The sequence below is a fragment of the Lissotriton vulgaris genome, chromosome 2_1 (genome assembly GCF_964263255.1).
Source record: "Lissotriton vulgaris chromosome 2_1, aLisVul1.2, whole genome shotgun sequence".
Lineage (NCBI taxonomy): Eukaryota > Metazoa > Chordata > Amphibia > Caudata > Salamandridae > Lissotriton > Lissotriton vulgaris.
Window position 1 is genome coordinate 387,740,620 of NC_141687.1, and position 19,905 is coordinate 387,760,524.

The 19,905-nt window shown below is 44.0% G+C and overlaps 1 protein-coding gene across 1 annotated transcript in view; it reads left to right on the forward strand.

Annotated features, from left to right (window-relative positions):
• The window catches only part of AOX1 (aldehyde oxidase 1), a 504,603-nt gene that overhangs the window by 331,273 nt on the left and 153,425 nt on the right, over positions 1 to 19,905 (forward strand). Inside the window, exon 27 of the mRNA XM_086955224.1 lies at positions 12,442 to 12,537. Within this exon, the coding sequence (XP_086811350.1) occupies positions 12,442 to 12,537 (96 nt within the window). The remainder of the gene's footprint in view (positions 1 to 12,441; positions 12,538 to 19,905) is intronic.

A 19,905-nucleotide genomic window follows, 5' to 3' on the forward strand; every position in this document is an offset into this window, starting at 1 on the left:
TTCGACAGATATCCTCTACCTCTATTTGAAACACTCTTAGATTCCCTAAGTGGAGCATAATGGTATTTCAAACAGGATCTATGGAGAGCCTATATACTAGTTAAAATCCATTCAGAAAATGAATGAAAGACAGTTTTTTTATACTTAATTCGAGCATTTGGAGTATTTAGAAATGCCCTTTGGCCTATGCAACACTCACTTCTACATTCTAATTCCGAATAGTATATTTTGATGATATTTTGATTTATTCTCAAACTTTGTCTGAACATCAACACCATGTCAGAAACTCTTTTCGGAGATAACAGGTTATATACAAAACTTGACTAGTGTGCCTTAACCTAGGATTTTCTTATCTGGGGTTTGAAATAAGTCAAGATAGAATAGCAATGGAAAAATACGTTTCTCATATACTTCCAAGGCCTGATTTCTAGTTCTTATAAATTTTTATAGAACGTTTATACAGAATTTCTCAATTCTAATGTCAGCCTTAACAAAGTTAACCCAAAAATACAACAAAGGCTCAAAGGAATGCGGAATCACAGCAGGCTTTTGAACAAATAAAAGGGAAGTTCTTTCAGGCTCAGATTCTCGCATATCCTAAGAAAGACACACCTTTCATTCTTGAGACTGATGCATCTGGCATAACTTTAGGTGCAATTTGTTTCCAAAACAAAGCACAGATGTGTCACCTTTTACATTAAATGGCATACTATTCACACACATTGACATCATCAAAAATCACTTTACTATCCCTAACTAGAACAATTAGCTATATGATCCTCATTCATTACATGGAAACATTTTTAAACGGATCTGTGAATATAATTTAAGTCTTCTCTGATCATAGAAAATTACAATTTATGCGCATGCTAAGGGTAGTAAATCAACATATAGTAAGACGGACATTGTTTTTTTCCCGTTTCATTTTGTAATTTCTTATCAAGCAGGAAATAACTTATTTGAGGTCGCTTTGTCACAAAGTTTAGAGAACAGCTACGAAGTAGACAGTCCTACAGTTTTCTCACCAAATTAAATCCTTGGTTTTTAATGCTCTCTGCAAGATTTGGCTATGTTTGTAAGGTCTCATGAACAGGTGGAAGCATTGTGTAAAAAAAATGTGTGCATTAGTTCAAAGTTAATGATGTTTTTTTTTTTACCTATAGCAAACATCTCGCCATCCTTCCAGGAAATATTCATGATATAATTACATTTTGGTGTCATGAAAGTCCCAGTGTTGGGCCTAATGGACATGAGAAAACATTAAAATTAGTGAAAAATTATGTCTAGTGGCCAATATTTCTATTTTGAGGTTTTTGTTCCCATTTCTTCTGGAACGACTGGATATGAGTATGTTGGCACCTTGAATTCCTGAATATGAACTGCATTGTTGTATGCTGTTTTGAATCTGTCACCTGCTGAATCGTGGAGTTTTTAATAGCATTTTTCTTTTAAACTATTTTAATAGATTGCTTAATAGTTTTAACTCTTAAGTGATGTGATACATTTTTATCTTTTATGGCCTTATCAGACCGAATAAAGATTTGAATTGGTCGAATTGATTGAAGATGGATATTTTTGATGTTTTGATGTTATGAAGTCTTGTTCAGTTTATGAGGTTCCCTAGAAAAGTTAACAGGTTACATTTGATCAATTCTAACTCCAACATAACCATGTACAGAGATTTTTATTGGCTTTATTACAGATTTGCAAGTAGCTGAAGGTACCTAATTAGCTCATTTTGTGTCAACTTCCCAGATTCTTATTTGCAAAGAGTTAGCTCGCATATTTTTAAATCATGTGTTTTGATTACAGGGTCTATGAGCCAAGGCATGGATCATGGAACACTATTTACTTCCACGTTCTGGCAGGAGTTAACTTGTCTGTTAAAAAATGTATTAGCTTATCTTCAGCATATCATCCTGAAAATCTCTACTACCTCCCATCTGAGCATGCGAAATTGAATGGTGCTATTCTAAGCTCTGAGGACTAAAGATCCACACTCCCTTCCTTCACATCTGCTCCTGCAGTAAAGAAATGTGCGGTCATCGTGCTACTAAACAGTTACTGAGTTCCGGCCTCGTTTTCATTCTGTTGTGGAACTCACTCTACTTCTGCCTCAATTTTGTTTCAGTTCACTTGTTGCTACATTCCGTTGGTCTCATGTTATCTACTTTGCCTTTCCACCAGTCTTCCTGCTGCTACAAACCAGCTCACTCTTCTCCACAAGTCTTCCAGTAATTTTCCCAACCGGCCATCCTACTTCAAAGATACTTCTCCAGAACTAAGCTCTGTGTGGGCCATTGCCTTGGTCGCGCTGCTCAGAATCCTCTTCAAATGCCAGTGGTCATCCATTGGGCATTCGAGAATATCTATTCAAGTAGGCCTTCTTTTACAGGAAGGCAGCCAAGGATTTACTGCACGTGTCCTGGAAAACTGAAACTAGAAGTGTCTTCACGTTTGATAGGAAAGAATGTCAGTGAGTGGAGAAACAGCTTCATAGAGCTTTAATATGAACGCTCAGTCTTTTCTTCACACTTTTTATACAACACGTTTGATTGATTAAGTGGAAGGAGACATGCATACCACTGTTTCAAAAAGGTAGAATATTTTAGATTTGAAAATGCATTACCATAATAACATTGCAGGAGTCTTGTGATCTGAGGCAATGTTTATGTAAAATTGTGTTTTATTCAAGACATCTAAGAAGTGGAGAAAGGAAGGCCAGGCTCCTCATCTGTCCTACACAGAGAACTGTCAGCTTTGCTTATTCTTGCAAGACAATGTCTGCTGGAGAAGGCACCTTGCCTCATCTACCATCAGAAGGACAGCAGCCTGATTATTAGTCCCTGGGCTTACAACTGATCAGTCACAGGGTTAGCACCATACTGGAAAAAGGAGACCAGTGTCTGACCCCTAGCCCGGCCCTCAAGCCTTTGATTGGTAGATCACATTGTTTCCCAACCAGTGATTGTCTGGTATTGCTACTCTCTGTCCCTGGCAGCTTAATTCGCAGTCTGCATTGAGGCTTGATTTCCCCACTAGTTCGCGAGTTCTACCCCAATCCACATCGGCGAAGGGCTCAACCAACTCTGTCTCCCTTGCCTGAGGTGCTCTATATCGATGTTTCGTCATTTCTCCTTTAAGCGCCTTTAGAATAGGATGATCAGGTGCTTACTTTCGCCCCAAATAAGCAGTCCGATTCGCAACATTTTACACCTAGATTTGAATCCTGTGTGCCCACGGTAGGTTTGGACTAGATAGTTCAGTGCTTTTTTCACTGTATTTCTTTTTATTTTGTGTGTTTACATTATGAGGCCTATTCACTTACTGAATTTCATAGTAATGGCTCCTGATAGAGTTGTTGAACTGACAAGGTCTGGCATGCACCCTGGGAGTAGTGCAGAGACCCAAGAAGACTCCTAGCAGAATTGCTAGCACCCCCAAATGTAAGCTGTTACTCTCTACTGAAAAGGGAAAAATATCCAAAAACACATTTCTAGAGATACACAGCACTGGCTACAACAACAATTTATACTAAAGACTTTTAATGAAAGTGAGTATTCAGATGCACTGCTTTTACCACATTGGCTCTGGGCGAATTGTGTGCTGGTATGCTAGGCAATGTTCTTCCTCCCATTTTGTGAATTTTGCAGTATATTTAGAAGTCCTACAGTAGTAAAACCCATGTATTACAAAATGCTATTCACTAACCCATGTACTGAGGTCTACGCCTCTGCCCCCTTACTTTTTCTGTGCATCAGCCTCCCCCCCCCAGTCTGCAGAGATCTCCACACAGACACGCCTGCGTTTTATTAGTGATTGTGGGAGAAATGGTGGAGTAGCTGGTAAATGGTGAATACTTATGAAAAAATGGGAGGGCATTAAGGAGTGGTGTAAAGAGGATTAAGGAGGGGCAAAGAGGGGCATGCATCCACCCACAAAACAGTAGATCTATTGCTATTTATTAAACCAACTTGTAAAGTTAGTAGAGCCAAAAAGGACCCAAAACGGTTGTAAATGTACTCCATCTCAGGCCTGGAGTATGTCCAGCACCATACAAGGCCAACAACTGGTATTACAACCCCCCCAACCCCCATGGAAAATAATGGTGCAGAGACTTAAAATAGAACCCCATTGGAAATAATGTTTCAAATAATTATTTTATTTCTACCTTTTAAAAATATATACAAATGGTATGTAATGTTTTAAAAAGTATATTTTATTTTTGTAATGTTAAACAAACATAAGTAAAATAGAATTTTTTAGATACAATTTAGTAACTTTTAATATAGAAAAGATACACATTTTACTTAGGGTAGGTATTTTCACAAAAAATAAGTTTTTTACTGTAATACATGTAAATTAATGAAATATGTAATTGAAAGTTAATAGTGCTAGAGCATTTTATTAAATGATAGAAAATTCAGTTTGCATTAATATGTAACATTAAAATATTCTAATTATTTTTATTAAGTGTATTTAACATTTTACATTTTCTCTATAATTTACCATAAAACGTGGGTTCAAATCAAACTAGGAGACGGCAGGTTCCTGTCCCGGAAAATACCAATCACTATGGGGCTCAAACAGGGGTGCGTACTGGCGCCGACACTTTTTAACCTGTACATGTCCGATTTAACGTCGGAACCAGATACATGTAATTCGCATGAGCCAAAAATAGGCAGGCTGCCACTTTCGAATCTTCTGTATGCAGAGTCAAGTCAAGTCAAGTCATAAAATTTGTATAGCGCACTACATACCCAGAGGGTTTCAAGGCGCTTAGGAAGGGGAGGAGGATTATTTGTCAAATATCCACGTTTTAAGCTGCTTTCTGAACGCTAGGTGGTTCTGGGTGAGGCGAAGGTAAGCGGGGAGTGAGTTCCATGTTTTAGCAGCCAGGTAAGAAAAGGATCTGCCTCCCATGGTGGTCTTGTTGATGCGAGGTACAGTGGCGAAGGCTTGGCTGGAAGAACGTAGTTGGCGGGAGGGGGTGTAGAAGGACAGTCGAGAGTTGAGGTAATCTGGTCCGATGTCGTAGAGTGATTTGTGTGCGTGGGTAAGCAGTCGGAAAGTGATCCTCTTATTGACGGGTAGCCAGTGGAGGTCTTTAAGGTGACCGGAGATGTGTTCGTTGCGTGGGATGTCTAATATGAGCCTGGCTGAGGCGTTTTGGATTCGTTGGAGTTTCTTCTGGAGTTTAGCGGTGGTACCTGCGTAGAGGGTGTTTCCGTAGTCCAGTCGGCTCGTGACCAGAGCGTGGGTGACTGTTTTCCTTGTTTCGGAGGGGATCCAGCGAAATGTTTTTCTGAGCATGCGAAGAATGTTGAAGCAGGAAGAGGATACGGCGTTGACTTGTCTGTTCATTGAGAGAGAAGAATCCAGGATGACGCCAAGGTTCCGTGCGTGGTCTGTCGGGATGGGTGCTTTTCCGAGGGCTTCCGGCCACCAGGAGTCGTCCCAAGCAGAGGGGGATGTGCCTAGGATGAGGACTTCTGTTATATCTGAGTTCAGTTTCAGACGGCTTTGTTTCATCCATTCGGCGACTTCTTTCATTCCTTCGTGTAGGTTAGTTTTGGCGGTGCTGGGGTCCTTGGTGAGAGAAAGGATCAGTTGAGTGTCATCCGCGTAAGAGATGATGTTGAGGTTGTGTTGGCGGGCGATGTCCGCGAGGGGGCTCATGTATACGTTGAAGAGGGTGGGGCTGAGTGATGATCCTTGAGGTACGCCGCAGATGACTTCAGAGGCCTCGGACTTGAATGGAGGAAGGCGGACTCTCTGGGTTCTTCCGGTGAGGAACGAGGTGATCCATTCAAGTGCTTTTCCTTGGATTCCGATGTTATTGAGGCGTTGTAGAAGGGTGCTGTGGCAGACTGTGTCGAATGCTGCAGAGAGGTCGAGGAGGATGAGGGCGACTGTGTCTCCATTGTCCAGTAGAGTTCGAATGTCGTCTGTTGCTGCGATGAGGGCGGTCTCAGTGCTGTGTTTTGCTCAGAAGCCAGATTGTGAGGGGTCGAGTGATTTGTTGGCTTCGAGGAAGGTGGCGAGCTGGTTGTTGACGGCTTTCTCGATGACTTTGGCCGGGAATGGAAGAAGCGAGATGGGGCGGTAATTTTTGAGTTCGGTGGGGTCCGCTGTTGGTTTTTTCAGAAGGGCGGTGAGTTCAGCGTGTTTCCAGTCTTCTGGGAAGGTAGCGGAGTTGAAGGAGCAGTTGATGACGTCTCGGAGGTGCGGTGCTATGGCGGAGTCTGCTTTGTTGAAGATGTGGTGAGGGCATGGGTCTGTGGGGGATCCAGAGTGGATGGAATTCATCAGGCGGATGGTTTCCTCAGTGGAGATTGGGTTCCAGGCGTTAAGGGTGTTTACGGGGGGAAGATGGTCAACAGATGGTGGGGTGGGTTGGTTTCCGGGTTGGTTGTCAAAGCTGTTGTGGATGTCTGCAATCTTGTTGTGGAAAAAAGAGGCTAGGGAGTCGCAGAGGGTTTGAGAGGGGGTGATGTCGTTGGAGTTGGCCGAGGGGTTGGAAAATTCCTTGACGATGTTGAAAAGTTCCTTGCTGTTGTGGGCGTTGTTGTCAAGTCGATCCTTGAATGCTGTTTTCTTGGCTTTTCGGATTAGTTGGTGGTGAGTGCGGGTGGCTCTTTTGAAGGCGTCCTTGGTGCTGGTGGATGGGTCTTTTTTCCAGGCTTTTTCAAGGGAGCGGCAGAGTTTCTTGGATTTCTTAAGATCATCGTTGAACCATGAGGCCTTTTTGCTGCCAGGTTTGCTTTGACGTTTTTTCAGTGGTGCTAAGGTGTCAGCGGTGTTGGATAACCATAGGGTGAGGTTGGCTGCGGCTTCGTTGGCGTTAGAAGAGAGGGCTGGGGAGTTTCGAAGGAGCGATGCGGAGATTTGGTCCTTGGTGATTTTCTTCCAGTTTCTTTGCAGGGTAGGTTGGGAGTGGATGATGGGTTTCGGCTTGTTGTAGGTGAAGTGAACGCAGCTGTGGTCGGTCCATAGGAGATCCGTAGTGTGGCTGAAGGAGATGTGATTGCTGGAGGTGAAGATGGGGTCGAGTGTGTGACCTGCGATGTGGGTGGGGGAAGTGACTAGTTGTTTAAGTCCAAGGTTGGCGAGGTTGTCCACGAGGGTGGCGGTGTTGTGGTCGTTTATCTTTTCAAGGTGAAAGTTGAGGTCTCCCAGAAGAATATAGTCTTTGGAGGGGAGCGCGTGTGGAGAGATGAAGTCCGTGATGTCTTCACTGAATTTTGCGCGGGGTCCTGGTGGTCTGTAGAGGAGAGTGCCTCTGAGAGTGGTTTTGGGGTCGATGTGGATCTGGAAGTGAAGGTGTTCGGAGTTGGCGAGGTTGGTGTCAGAGCTGGTTGAGATGTGGATAGATTTCTTATGTACGATAGCGATTCCTCCTCCTGTGTGGCTGGTACGGTCTTTGCGAGTGATCTTATAGTCTTCAGGGATGGCAATGGTGATGTCTGGTGCGGAGGAATCATTCATCCATGTTTCCGTAAGGAAGGCGACGTCTGGAGAGAAGGTGTCTAGTAGGTTCCATAGGTCAATGGCGTGTCTGTGCACCGAGCGGGTGTTTAGAAGGATGCATTGTAGGTGGTTGGGGTCGGGAATCTGTGGTGTAGTCGTAGCGGAGATGTTGTCGGTGCCGCTGAATTTGCAGGAGTAGCAGGAGAAAGGTCCATGGGTGTGTCCAGGAGTGGCTTGGACGCAGTTAGGGGCGCGACCGCGGTTAAGGGCTAGGAGGGTGGCGGCATTGTAGGTAACGCGGGGGGGCTGGGCAGCGCGAGGGGCAGGGGGTCTGGCGCTGGGCGCGGTCCAGGCGCGGACGGGCGTAGGCGGGCTTACCTTTGGCGCACCTTCGGCGCGGGTTGGGCGCGGTCGCTGCGCGTGGACGCTGCGCGCGGGAGTAACTGTCATATATGGATGGTGGAGGGGGAGGGGCGAGGGCGCTTCAGCTGGGAGGCGGGGCGGGCTAAGGAGGACGACAACAACAACAAAATGGAGGTGGAGGGGTCAGGGCGGCAAGAGAGCTTGGGGGGAAACGCAAATACTGCAACAGGGTCGCGCTATTGAACAAAATGCAAATGAGCAAAAGCGGCGAGATGTAAATAAATTATACTACAGAGTCATGCTGGCAGTATCACACTGCAAATGGGCAGATCGGCAAATTCAGCAATCAAAATGGGCAAAGCGGCAGTTCCAGCACGCAGCGGTAATTAGAGCGCACAGCAGGCAGTAGTTATTAATTACAGTCCAGAACAGAGCAAAAGCGCTGCACAAACGATACCTCAGCAGCAGGGGAGCGACCACTCAGCTCGGAAGCACAGAGCGAGTCACGGCGCTTCCAGGTGTGGGAGCGCTGTTTGTTGTCTGTGGGAGGGCGCTTCAGCTGGGAGGCGGGGCGGGCTAAGGAGGACGACAACAACAACAAAATGGAGGTGGAGGGGTCAGGGCGGCAAGAGAGCTTGGGGGGGAAACGCAAATACTGCAACAGGGTCGCGCTATTGAACAAAATGCAAATGAGCAAAAGCGGCGAGATGTAAATAAATTATACTACAGAGTCACGCTGGCAGTATCACACTGCAAATGGGCAGATCGGCAAATTCAGCAATCAAAATGGGCAAAGCGGCAGTTCCAGCACGCAGCGGTAATTAGAGCGCACAGCAGGCAGTAGTTATTAATTACAGTCCAGAACAGAGCAAAAGCGCTGCACAAACGATACCTCAGCAGCAGGGGAGCGACCACTCAGCTCGGAAGCACAGACGACCTAGTGCTGCTGAGTCAAGCTCCCATTGGCCTCCAACCTTTATTAGATACAACCAGCAGTTATTCAGCAAAGAATGGTCCATCTATCAACTATGATAAAACAAATGTAATGAGGATTCATCCAAGAAAGGACACCTCCAAGGTCCACTGGCATCTGGCCAATTTGACAATCGCAGTGGTAGACCAATACAAATACTTAGGAGTGATTTCAGATAATAAAGGCACATTTAACGCACAAAAAGATGTAATCAAAAGAAGAGGCAACTCTATCGCCGCAGCAATAAAATCTATCGAGCATACAATAACCGGTCCAAACCTTACTCCACTATGACAAGTTTGGCGAGCAAAGCTCATTTGGCAATCACATACGGGAGCGAGTGCATGAGGGGAAGAGACGCAGCTACATTAGACAGTACTGTCTCAAGAGCAGCCAGAATCATTTTCAGCCTACCTAAGTACGTTTAACTGGCACAAATGAGGCTGGAATTCGGCCTGCAAAGCCAAGAATTAGCCCAGAAAGGAGCCTATGCCAAGAGTTGGTATAGAATCAAAAGAGCGAAAGCAGGAACATTGAATTCTTACCTATGGACCGAAATACAACAAAAGAAGGACTGTGCAGCCATGAGCTATCTGACCGCATCAAAAGACCATCTAGGACTGGAGGAACTATGGGCAGCATCAGGGTCCTACCATTGTTTTAAACAGATTGTAAATAAGACAGTGAAAAAACTATCATTACTTGAAGACAAGGCAGCCCTCACAGAAAGAACCCATGGAAGGTTTTCGTGCAAAGCTACATCAACCCTCTCCGCAATCCTATCTAGGTTCAGGCTTTAACCGGAGGAAGAAAGAAAAATATCTTCATCTCCGAATGGGCATTTTACCATCAGTGCAGCACCTTCCCCCTTGGAAAAGACCATTGGGCCAGACAACATGCTGTTTATGCAAGGAAGCTAATGAAAGCATAATACACCTTTTGTGCATCTGTTGAGAATTACAAGCAGTCTGAAGCTATTTTCGGAAGCCACACTTCATAAGCGAGGGGATAAGAACATGTAGGCAAGCATTAATAGCATGCCTCGAGAAGGGAATGTCCAGCTGGTGTGTCGCTTCATACAATTCACGGAAGCAGCTAGGGTGGAACTCGGCTGATAAACCACTAGTATCACCCACCACTGCATCATTCCTCAGTTTTTGCTTTCTCAACAAACCAGATTCACTAAGATTGCCCCTCTTCCGGACAACAGATGCTCCAGTATGACTGTTAATTGCAAATTACTTCTACCACAGGCAGCAAACAACTGGTATATCGTATAATCACTCCTCTAATCGAACTGCGGATGTGTTTTATTATAACTTTTAATCTTTTAGTCTTATTTCCCTCATAAAAATGCTTAAGATCTGAAAATCTGCCAAGAAACAGAACAATTAAATCTCTTATCAATGTACTGTAATTGACACAACCGCTGACATTTGCACTAAAGATGTGAATACAATGCACAGATGTTTTATGAAATTATATTATTGAGAAGTTTTAAATCATGAACCTTGCTGATCTAATTTTTGCCACTTTCTTTTAAAAAGAAATTGTAAAGGTTTTAATTGACCGGACAATAAACTATTACTTACTTACTTACTTATAATTTACCACAGGGAGATCTTTGCCATGTTTTTGAAGACTTTTGCCTACCTTATCCTACGTGTCAATAATAGCCAGTAGTAGCTTTACAATTATAAATTAGGATCCATCCACTGAATTCAGGGGAAGGGTACATGTACATCTTCAATTTGTAGTAACTTTACAATTAGAAATAGTGAATAACCAAAAGAAGTAAACTTGCTATAAACTGTAAGAGTAAATTTACCTTTGTGAAAAGGCCCCAAGTCTTCAGGTACACGAACGGAGGAAATACCTTATCTATGCACTGATAAAAATCATATATTCCTCTTACGTGCTTTAAAGCTATTAATTTTCAGTGTCTGTTCTAAGCACACCTGTCTGCTAGGAAACATCCTTAAAGTTGTATTAAAACTGCATGGTTATTTTTGCATTTAAAGTTTTTATTGGAAGCGTATGTCCACTCATTTAGGCGCCATTATGTTTCCTTTTTATCTTTTTATTTTGTGACATAAATGTTCAATAAAAATTAAAAGGATATTTAACCATTGCATCATCTTGCCAAGGCCTGATAGAGTGGCTTTGCAGAATCTTTTTTAACATGTTGTATAGTTGAAAAACTGTTGTCAGCGACTTAGGGTAAGATGTACAACAGTTTTTAGCGGTCGCACATGGAGAATCGGGCCATTTGCTACTGCTAAAAAGCCTTTTAGAATGTACTAACCCTATTTTGCTAGTCTGTAACCTTTTACCGACTCAAAAAATCAGATTTGCGAGTCAGTATTATAAAGGGTCGTGTCAAGGGCAACCCTTCCTAATAGAGAGGTGCAGGGGCATGTATGAATATTTTACGACGAGAATGGGGTCCAAAAGCAATCATATTTTGACATCCCCGTGAAGGAGGTGGTAACTCATTCGCAAATTTTCCCTTTGTGAATTAGGGAACCAACATTTTTTAAGAGCAGGCAGTGGTTACACAGCCACTCCCTACTCTTAAAAAATGAAAATTTTGATTTTCATCTTTATTTTTTGAAATACATAAAATTTACTTTAAGGAAAACAGGCTCTATTTCAATGAAAAAAATAGCTTTCTTTGAAAAGCAATCACAGACATGGTAGTCTGCTGACCCCAGCAGGACACCATCCCTGTGATTACAGGCCATTCCCAATGTGATGCAAATTGCGACCTGACTCATGAATATTGATAAGGCAGGTCAATTGAGACCACACTGGTAACCGAAAACAGTGTCTGAGACACTGGTGTACATCGCACTTTGCAACTTCCTAATTGCGACACAAAAGGTCTCAATTAGGAAGATACAAAATGCTTAGGTTGTACATCTGAGCCTTTATTCCTTAATTCTGCATCATGACGCGGGCTAGGACGGCTCCTTCCATTGTGTCATGGTGTAGTGTACAATGATGTCATCACTGTGACTAAAGTCTTGTGATATAATTTCTGGTGATGTCATTGTCAATGTTATGCTAAGTAGCCATTTCAAAACCTGAATAATCCTGCTTCTTTTGGGTCACAGATTGTTGACAAGCATGGAAGCTTCTGCAGTATAGTATTTTGGCCACAACTCTGAATAAAGTGAAAGAGCAAAAGCTTTGCTGTGACAGCAGGACAGTGGAATGGGGCATTTACATAACCACAAGTCTTTACACTGCCATGTATTAAATACATATGCACAGTTCATTGATGCATGCATTACAAGTATGAGATATTATTGTGGTGAGCCATGGTCAGAGCTGTGTCTTACCCTTAGTTTCATAATTACCCTGTGTGGCTTGGTATTGAAGTGGATGCTCAGAGGTTTGAGTGGTGTGATTTGTGCCCTATTCATATTTGGGAACCTGTTTTTGTGAGACTTGATAAGAGTTGCACTTTGTAACCAGATTTTGACCTAGTCTGACAATTTCGATCCTTGGTATAACTTGACGGGAAGTGCAACTTTCTCATGAGCTGGCCCATCAGTAATGACTTTTATTGGTTGATCTGCCAGTGTCAATTATGAAGGTATCGCTCATGGTAGTTTACCTTTCATCCTCAGGCTGCAGCACTGGTTAACATTTACCTGGATGGGTCTGTGCTGGTGACACACGGTGGAGTGGAGATGGGCCAAGGTCTTCACACCAAAATAATGCAGGTAAGAAATGTATGGCATATGCCAGCCTAACAGCCACTGTAGCCCCTGTTTTAGTAAGAAAACATTCATACAATCACCAAAAAAGAGAAGGTATTTAATTACATCAATGCAAAGGATTCCCTTTCTTTTCCTCCACCTTCAGAATAGACAGCAAGTACTGCAACCATACATTCACGCTCTGACAGTCACTTTTATACCTTCACTGACATATGATTTTAATCTACATACATTCAAATTCATTCTCATTCATGCATTCCCTCATTCATGTAAATACTCATTCATGTGTTCACTATTTCTTGCACTGCTACACTAGCACAGTCATTTATTTATGAATTCACTGATCTGAGCATCAGTTCCACTTGTATACATTTATTACAGAAACTGGGCTTATTATATAACAAAAACCACATCTGGTTCTGTTAGATAAACTCTTCAGGTTTTTGCTACTTAAAAGGGGGCTATATGTCAAGCCTCGTATACGTAAATTAAGTGTACTCAAAGAATGAAATCATGCACAAGCATAGAATGCTTAAATTGCCTGTACAGTATGCAACACAGGCAAATTCCTTTATTTCTATCACCGTTTCGACCTGTACAACTATATGTGACACTCAATCGCAGGACGTCGCCAGTGTACTTAATCGGTCGATAATGCACATTTTACTAATGAGTTCTCTCTAGAGAAGGCTTGGGCTAGACTCAAGTAGATCATGGGCAATTAGTCATAGATGCGACATTACATAAAAAAGCTCATTAGTTAATTGCACATCATCAACCAATTAAGTACACTTGGAGACTTCTAGATGAGTTCTAGGCAACCATATGGAGCCCATGATAAGACTTTAATTCTGTCATTACAAACTCTCACAGACTAAGGTCTCTCCTTTATGCTGTCCTGAAGAAGACACAAATTGATGATTAGGTGTCACACATAGATACACAGGTTGAAATGTCTAATTACAAACTCTCACAGACTAAGGTCTCTCCTTTATGCTGTCCTGAAGAAGACACAAATTGATGATTAGGTGTCACACATAGATACACAGGTTGAAATGTCTAGTTAGATAATGCAAGTGACCTGCTTAGTGATAGTATCCAATCATGGCTCCCAAGACTTATCGCACATACATAAAGGTAAAAGGATTAATTATCACACATGTTGAAGTTCTTTTTGGCTGGCCTTGTGAGATGACCTGGAACTGGTTTAGGCTTACTTTTACATTAGACCATTTAACTTGGTTGACCCATTCATAGACCCAAACAAAGCTGATTGTTTCTTTCATATTCCGTGCTCTTTCCAGGGGAACGGTTCATGCTTCCAATGCAACGAGGGAGGAGATGAGTGCAAAAATCCTTCCACTTGACAGCTGCCTTAGGCAAGGAAGTCGTTGTTTGTTTATACATTCATGGAGTTTTGTATACTGCGAATATGATCCAACTGGGTATCAGGGTGCTGCACAAATAGCAAAACAAGTTAAACATGGAAAAAACAGGCACTAAACACATAAGAGTACAGTTAGCAATATGTTGTACACATAGCCAATAAGCAGTAGCAGCAAAAGCAAAAAAGAACAGGCAAGAATCAAATTATATAGAATCAGAACAAATGAATTTAGAATACACAGGGTACAGAAATGACTATAGGATGGATAGTCCAACTTAGTGAAATCAGGACTCATGGAACTAATCAGTCACCAATGCTGAAGATATCTATTCAGCAGCAGCTTTTCAAATTCTTTTTTGAAGGAGGGCTGAAGGATTAGATCTAGTTTCCAAAGAAATTGTGTTCCATATTCTGTGAAGAAGACCAGAAAAGGAGCATTCATGAGTTTTCTTTTCATTGAACTTCTGTGGTTTCAACAATAGAGAGTTAGAACTTTGTAGGGATCAACTGCCACCCGATAGTTCAAGTTTTTCAGCCAGTTGGAATGGAGTGTTGAAATGAAGAGCCTAATGGGTCATGCAGTCTATCTTAAACTGAATTCTAGCCTCAAATGAGAGCCATTTGAGATGTTTCAGGTCAGGTGTGATGTGGTTGCATTTGCTGGACCCATGATGAGCCTAGCACCTGAGCTTAGTGTGGCCCTAACAGAGCCGGCTTGGCTTTGGGTAGTCGTGCTAGAGTGATACTCCTGTCTTCTATGCAGGAGATGACTGGGGATTGGACGGCTAAGTGAAAGTCATCTGGGGGTAAGAAGAGTTTGATTTTCCTTATAGTGCTCCAATGGAAATTGGCTCCTCTGGTAGTAGCACTGATGTAATCTTGCATATTCAGTTATTTGTCCAATGAAATGCCTAACAATCTAGTAAAATAGGCAACATGTGGGGTGCCGTTGAGCGCTGTAAACTGTTTCAGCCATTCCTCTGTGTGAGTATAAAGATTGTTGGAGGCAATCAGGAGAAATTCCATCCTGCGTGTGTTTAGCAGAAGGTGATTCCTGGTCAACCATTGTTGGGTTTTCAGTAGTGCGTAGTTAATAGTTTTGATATGTTCAGGTGAGGACATTTTTAAGTATAATTGCATGTCATCCAAGTACATGTGGTACTGTATATTTGAGCGTGTAAGACCTTTGGTAAGCGGTTCTATGAACAAGTTGAAAAGAGAGCGTGGGAGAGAGTGTGGACCCTTGAGGTACTCCCATTGAGACCGGAGAAAAGTCAGACATGGTTTGATTGACTTCGATTTGTTGAGATCTGTTATGAAGGAATGAGGAACCAACTTAAGGCGAGACCAGATAAACCCATCTTTTCCTCTAACAGGTCTATCATGTTGTCATGTTTGACCGTGTCAAACGCAGATGATAGATCAAGGGGTATAAGTACACAGGGTTCTTTCGGATCAAGTAGTCTCAAGGTGTCATCTGTAATGTGTGTCAGGGCGTTTCATTGTTCTGTTCTGAAGCCCGATTGGCAATGGTCAGTGAAGCTTATTATATCAAACAGATAAGAGAATGAATGCTGTAGGAAAGAAAGGGGATCTGAGGAAGTGTGGTACAGCTCAAAGACAGTTTCATTCTGACTTCTTGAAAGTCTAGAAAACAACATATAGCCATGAAGGTCTTTTACAGTGTCGCTTTCAGAAAAAGGACAATGACACCCCTGAATAACCTAGAGACATGCAGTTCTCTCTGATTGCTGGGTCCAAGTAGCAATCTTTACTTGAATAATCATTTGATGTCTTTAATGCAGACTAGTGCATGCATTACTGACAATGTAATCAACAGTAATGCTATAAGATGGTTCCATGTGCCATCATGGGCCCAGTGTTCCGGTCCTGAGCTTTCGGCTTATAGCCCAATGAATTTGTTGTTGTAGTTCTGCTGCACGTCTACTGAACCAATTGGATTTGCTATAGGTTTCAATGGTTTGTTGAAGCAAAAACTTAACTTGGGTAGGGCGCCCCCATGACACAGAGTGATTATAATCAACTATAACTTCCTTGAACTATGTGCTGAGATTAAAGTGTACAAACAAGTTGTCAAACTGTGATGGTCAAGTTTGGGGTCGGATATGGCAGGCGTATTTAGAAAGGAGCAGATGGTCAGCCGAAGGGGCATTTAAGTAAGCAAGATCAGAGAGACAGTGAAGATGCACAATGAATCCTCCTGGCTTGTTTTTCATTTTGTTCTAATTGTCAAAATATGTTATGCTTTAGATCAGTGTTTTTCCAAACTGTGGGATGTGACCCACAAGTGGGATGCAAGCCTATTTTTGGTTGGCATGCGAACGTTCAGCAATAGGTAAATAAATCTATAATTTCTGTATTTATCTTGTCACATTTGCTGTGCTTCAGGGTCAGAGATCAAATATCAGGCGGCCTTCTGACAAATCTCTTTATTTACAAACTCCTCTCACTTTAGTGCCGAGAAAGAAGAGTGAAGTGACTCGTCTGACAATCTTGCTCGGGTGCAAGTGTGAGAAAGGAAATGCAAGGATGTCATTTTTTGAACCACACAACCTGTGGTGTACCTGTAAGGGAACGGTACACAATCAACTGTTAGAAAAGCTAAATAGAGCACATTCTTATGTAATTCTGAAGTGTGGTGGAACTACAGAATTTATTGGGACCAAAACAATTTAACACACTTTACTCAATAGTGCACCAACGATGAAAATTTACTAAAACACGATTTCCACACATTATCATTTGTGTGCAATATAGTTTAATAAGTAAAACTGTCTGCGCCTGCAAATTTAGCAGAGCTTTCAATGGAAAATGTCCTGTCTGTAAATGACAGCGCGCTACCCCACGATGCTTCAGTTACATTAAAAAAATAATCTGCTTCATTTTCATTAAAGCTAGGTGGGTTGCGAAAGTTTGTCATTCAACGCAAGGGGTCCTGGTTCTAAAAGTTTTGGGAACCACTGCTTTAGATGCCTTCTGTATCAAAAGAATCAAATGTTAAAATTTTTAGGGGCATATTATCAGGGGCCTATCGCAGCTTTATCAGCGATAACTTTATCTCACTATTAGTAACCTGCAGCAAACGGACCTTAGCACGATTTTTGCAGATAGCAGCCTGTTTTTTCATCTCAAAGCATGTTAGTGATATTTATCGCTAATTACATGCAAAGTAGGCATTCCTGTGCAAAAAGGCACACAAACACCACTACTCCATATTATCAAGGGGCTCATTGAAATTCTGAAGAGCAAAAAAATTAGCTCTAACTGCAGTCAGAGCCAGTTACTTAAGATCAGCAAATAGCTGGTCTTAAAAATGGTGATAAAACTCGAGCCCATATTTCTGCAGGTTTTGGCCCTGGCCAGCGCTGCAAGCAATGTTGCAGCGCTGCCCTGCGACAGTGCAGGAATGTGCACAATCAATAAGATAGTGCGCATACTTGTGCCCCAGTTATGAAAAGTGTTGATGCGCTGCGGCAAGACAATGTTGCAACACTTCTCACTACGCCCTTCTTGCGACAGCATGGATGCGCTGTAATCACTGGACAGCACTCCATGAAGCAAGTAATGACAGATACATCAGGGATCCATATGTATCTGCCTGCGTTAAAGTCACACATTGCTGCAGGTGTGTCACAACCATGATGCAACTCCAGCAATGCATGGGGCCAGCCTATCCCTATGGCACTGCCTCACCCTCACGCCTGCCATCAGGCAGGCGGAAGGTACTGACGCAGTGCTGTTCATGAGGGGTGCCCGAATGTTGGCACTATTTGAGATCCATCGGTGGTGGTTGCACGCTGCGGTGTCATTGTTTGGAAGCATTGGTGGAGTGTTGGTGCTGAGGGAGTAGATGAGATGCTCTTCGCTGGGCTTGATCCAGCTGCGAGGGGGTGCGATGATGGCGGTGGCGTCCGGTCGGCAAGGTGAAGACGTGATGTTACCAATGATGGTCGGTCCAGGAGAGTAGGGTGTTGTGGCTGGAGTTGAAGTACCTGCTGGCGAAAGTGACGTGCTCGACTGTGTGTCCTGCTATGTGGCCTGTTGAGGTGACTTGCAGCTTGCGTCTGATGTTGGTGACCCTCTCCAGGAGGGGGTGGTGCCCTAGTCACTGGGGTTGTCCCGATGGAACTTTAGTTCACCAAGTTGGATGTCGTCGGTGGATGGGAGAACCTGGGGTGCGATGAGGTCTACAGTGGCATTGGAGAATGGGGGGCCACGGCCCAGGGGGCCTGCACAGGAAGGGGCCAAAGAGGATGATCTTGAACTTGTACCGGATCTGAGAGTTGACGTGTTCCATGGTCACCCTTGGCACATTAGAGTGTGTTGTCAGTTAGAGTGTGCCTCTGTAGGTGACGCCAATGCCTCCTCCTTGACGGTCGAGGTGCTCCTTGTGGGTGATACTGCAGCCGTCAGTGATGGCGAAGGCGATGTCCGGTATGGAGCAGAACTTGGTCCGGGTAGGCGAGATGGCGCCCTTTCCCGCTTCCTGCCTCTGCTGCCCCTGTGTCCTCGCCCATTGCCGCCTCGCAGCTGATTGTTCCTCCCCTACTAAATGGCGGATGCTGTGCGGTTGCGCAGCAGACATGCGCTGCTGGCACGCAGAAGGAGCGCCTAAGCCAAGCCAGTCTAGGTCTGTCCGTGACCCGTCCTCGACCAGTGCCAGGAACCCTGGATCTCAAGCCAGCCACTGCTACAGCTCAGCCACCCTCCACACACTCAACCACGGAAAACTCAGAGACTGACAACAGGCCTCGCCAAACACGACCCACGGGCAATTCTCCTGCCTCCCCTGCCGCCAGACCTTAAACACAACCCCGGCCTCCAACACATCCAACGCCATTGTCGCAACCAGAGAAATCCACACTTGAATCTCCAACTGCGCATACAAGCTCGCCCCGCAACGCAGCAGCGCCCCAGGAAAGCCACCTGGTTCACCACCGATCTCCAAGAAGCAAAACGCACCTGCAGATGCTTGGAGAAGAACTGGAGAAACACCAAGACACCCAAAATCTACACCACCTACAAGGACGCCATGACGGACTACCACAACCAAATCCTCAACAAGCCACCAACTACAAGCAACTCTTCAAGGTCATTCATGAATTCACCAACCCACACAGCAAAGCCACATACATCACCCTGTCCCAAGACCTCAGTGATAAGCGTGGAACCTACTTCCACCTCAAGATCAAAAAACTCTACAACTTGGCGACCATCCACCAGACGCCACAGACGCCCCCCTTGCCCCCGACACACCAGCCAGCCAGCCCACCATCTCCATCTGGATGCTGGTCACAGCCGAATACACTGTTTGACCATGAAAGGCATCCACTTGGGCCCCCACTGACCCCTGCCCTCCTCACATTTACCACAGCACCGAGATCACCCTACTCGCCGCCACAGATGACATTCACACCCTCCTGCACTAAGGCCACTCCGCAGCCCTCATCCTACTCAACCTTTCAGTGGCCTTTGACACTGTCTCCCACTGCACACTAGTTGCCAGACTACATGACGCTGGCATACAAGGAACCGCCCTAGACTGGATCCGATCATTCGTCACTGCATGAAGCCAAAGGTTCAAACTGCCGCCCTTCCTCTCCGATCCCACGTAAATCACCTGCTAAGTCCCAAAGGGGTCATCTCTGAGCCTGACCCTCTTCAATATCTACATGGCTCCCCTTGCCGCCATTGTCCGACAACATGGCCTCAACATTGTATCCTACGCTAATGAGACTCAGCTCATCCTTTCCCTCACCAAAGACCCCACCATCACCAGACTCAACTTCCAGAAAGGAATGCATGATTTTGAAGTCTGGATGACCTTCAACTGCGTATAGCTCAATGCCGAGAAGACAGCTGTGCTCGTCCTTGGACCCTCCCCTTCAGCAAGGGACAACAACTGGTGTCCGTCACCCTCAGAAGTCCACCTATCCCCTCGGACCACCCTAAAAACCTCAGCA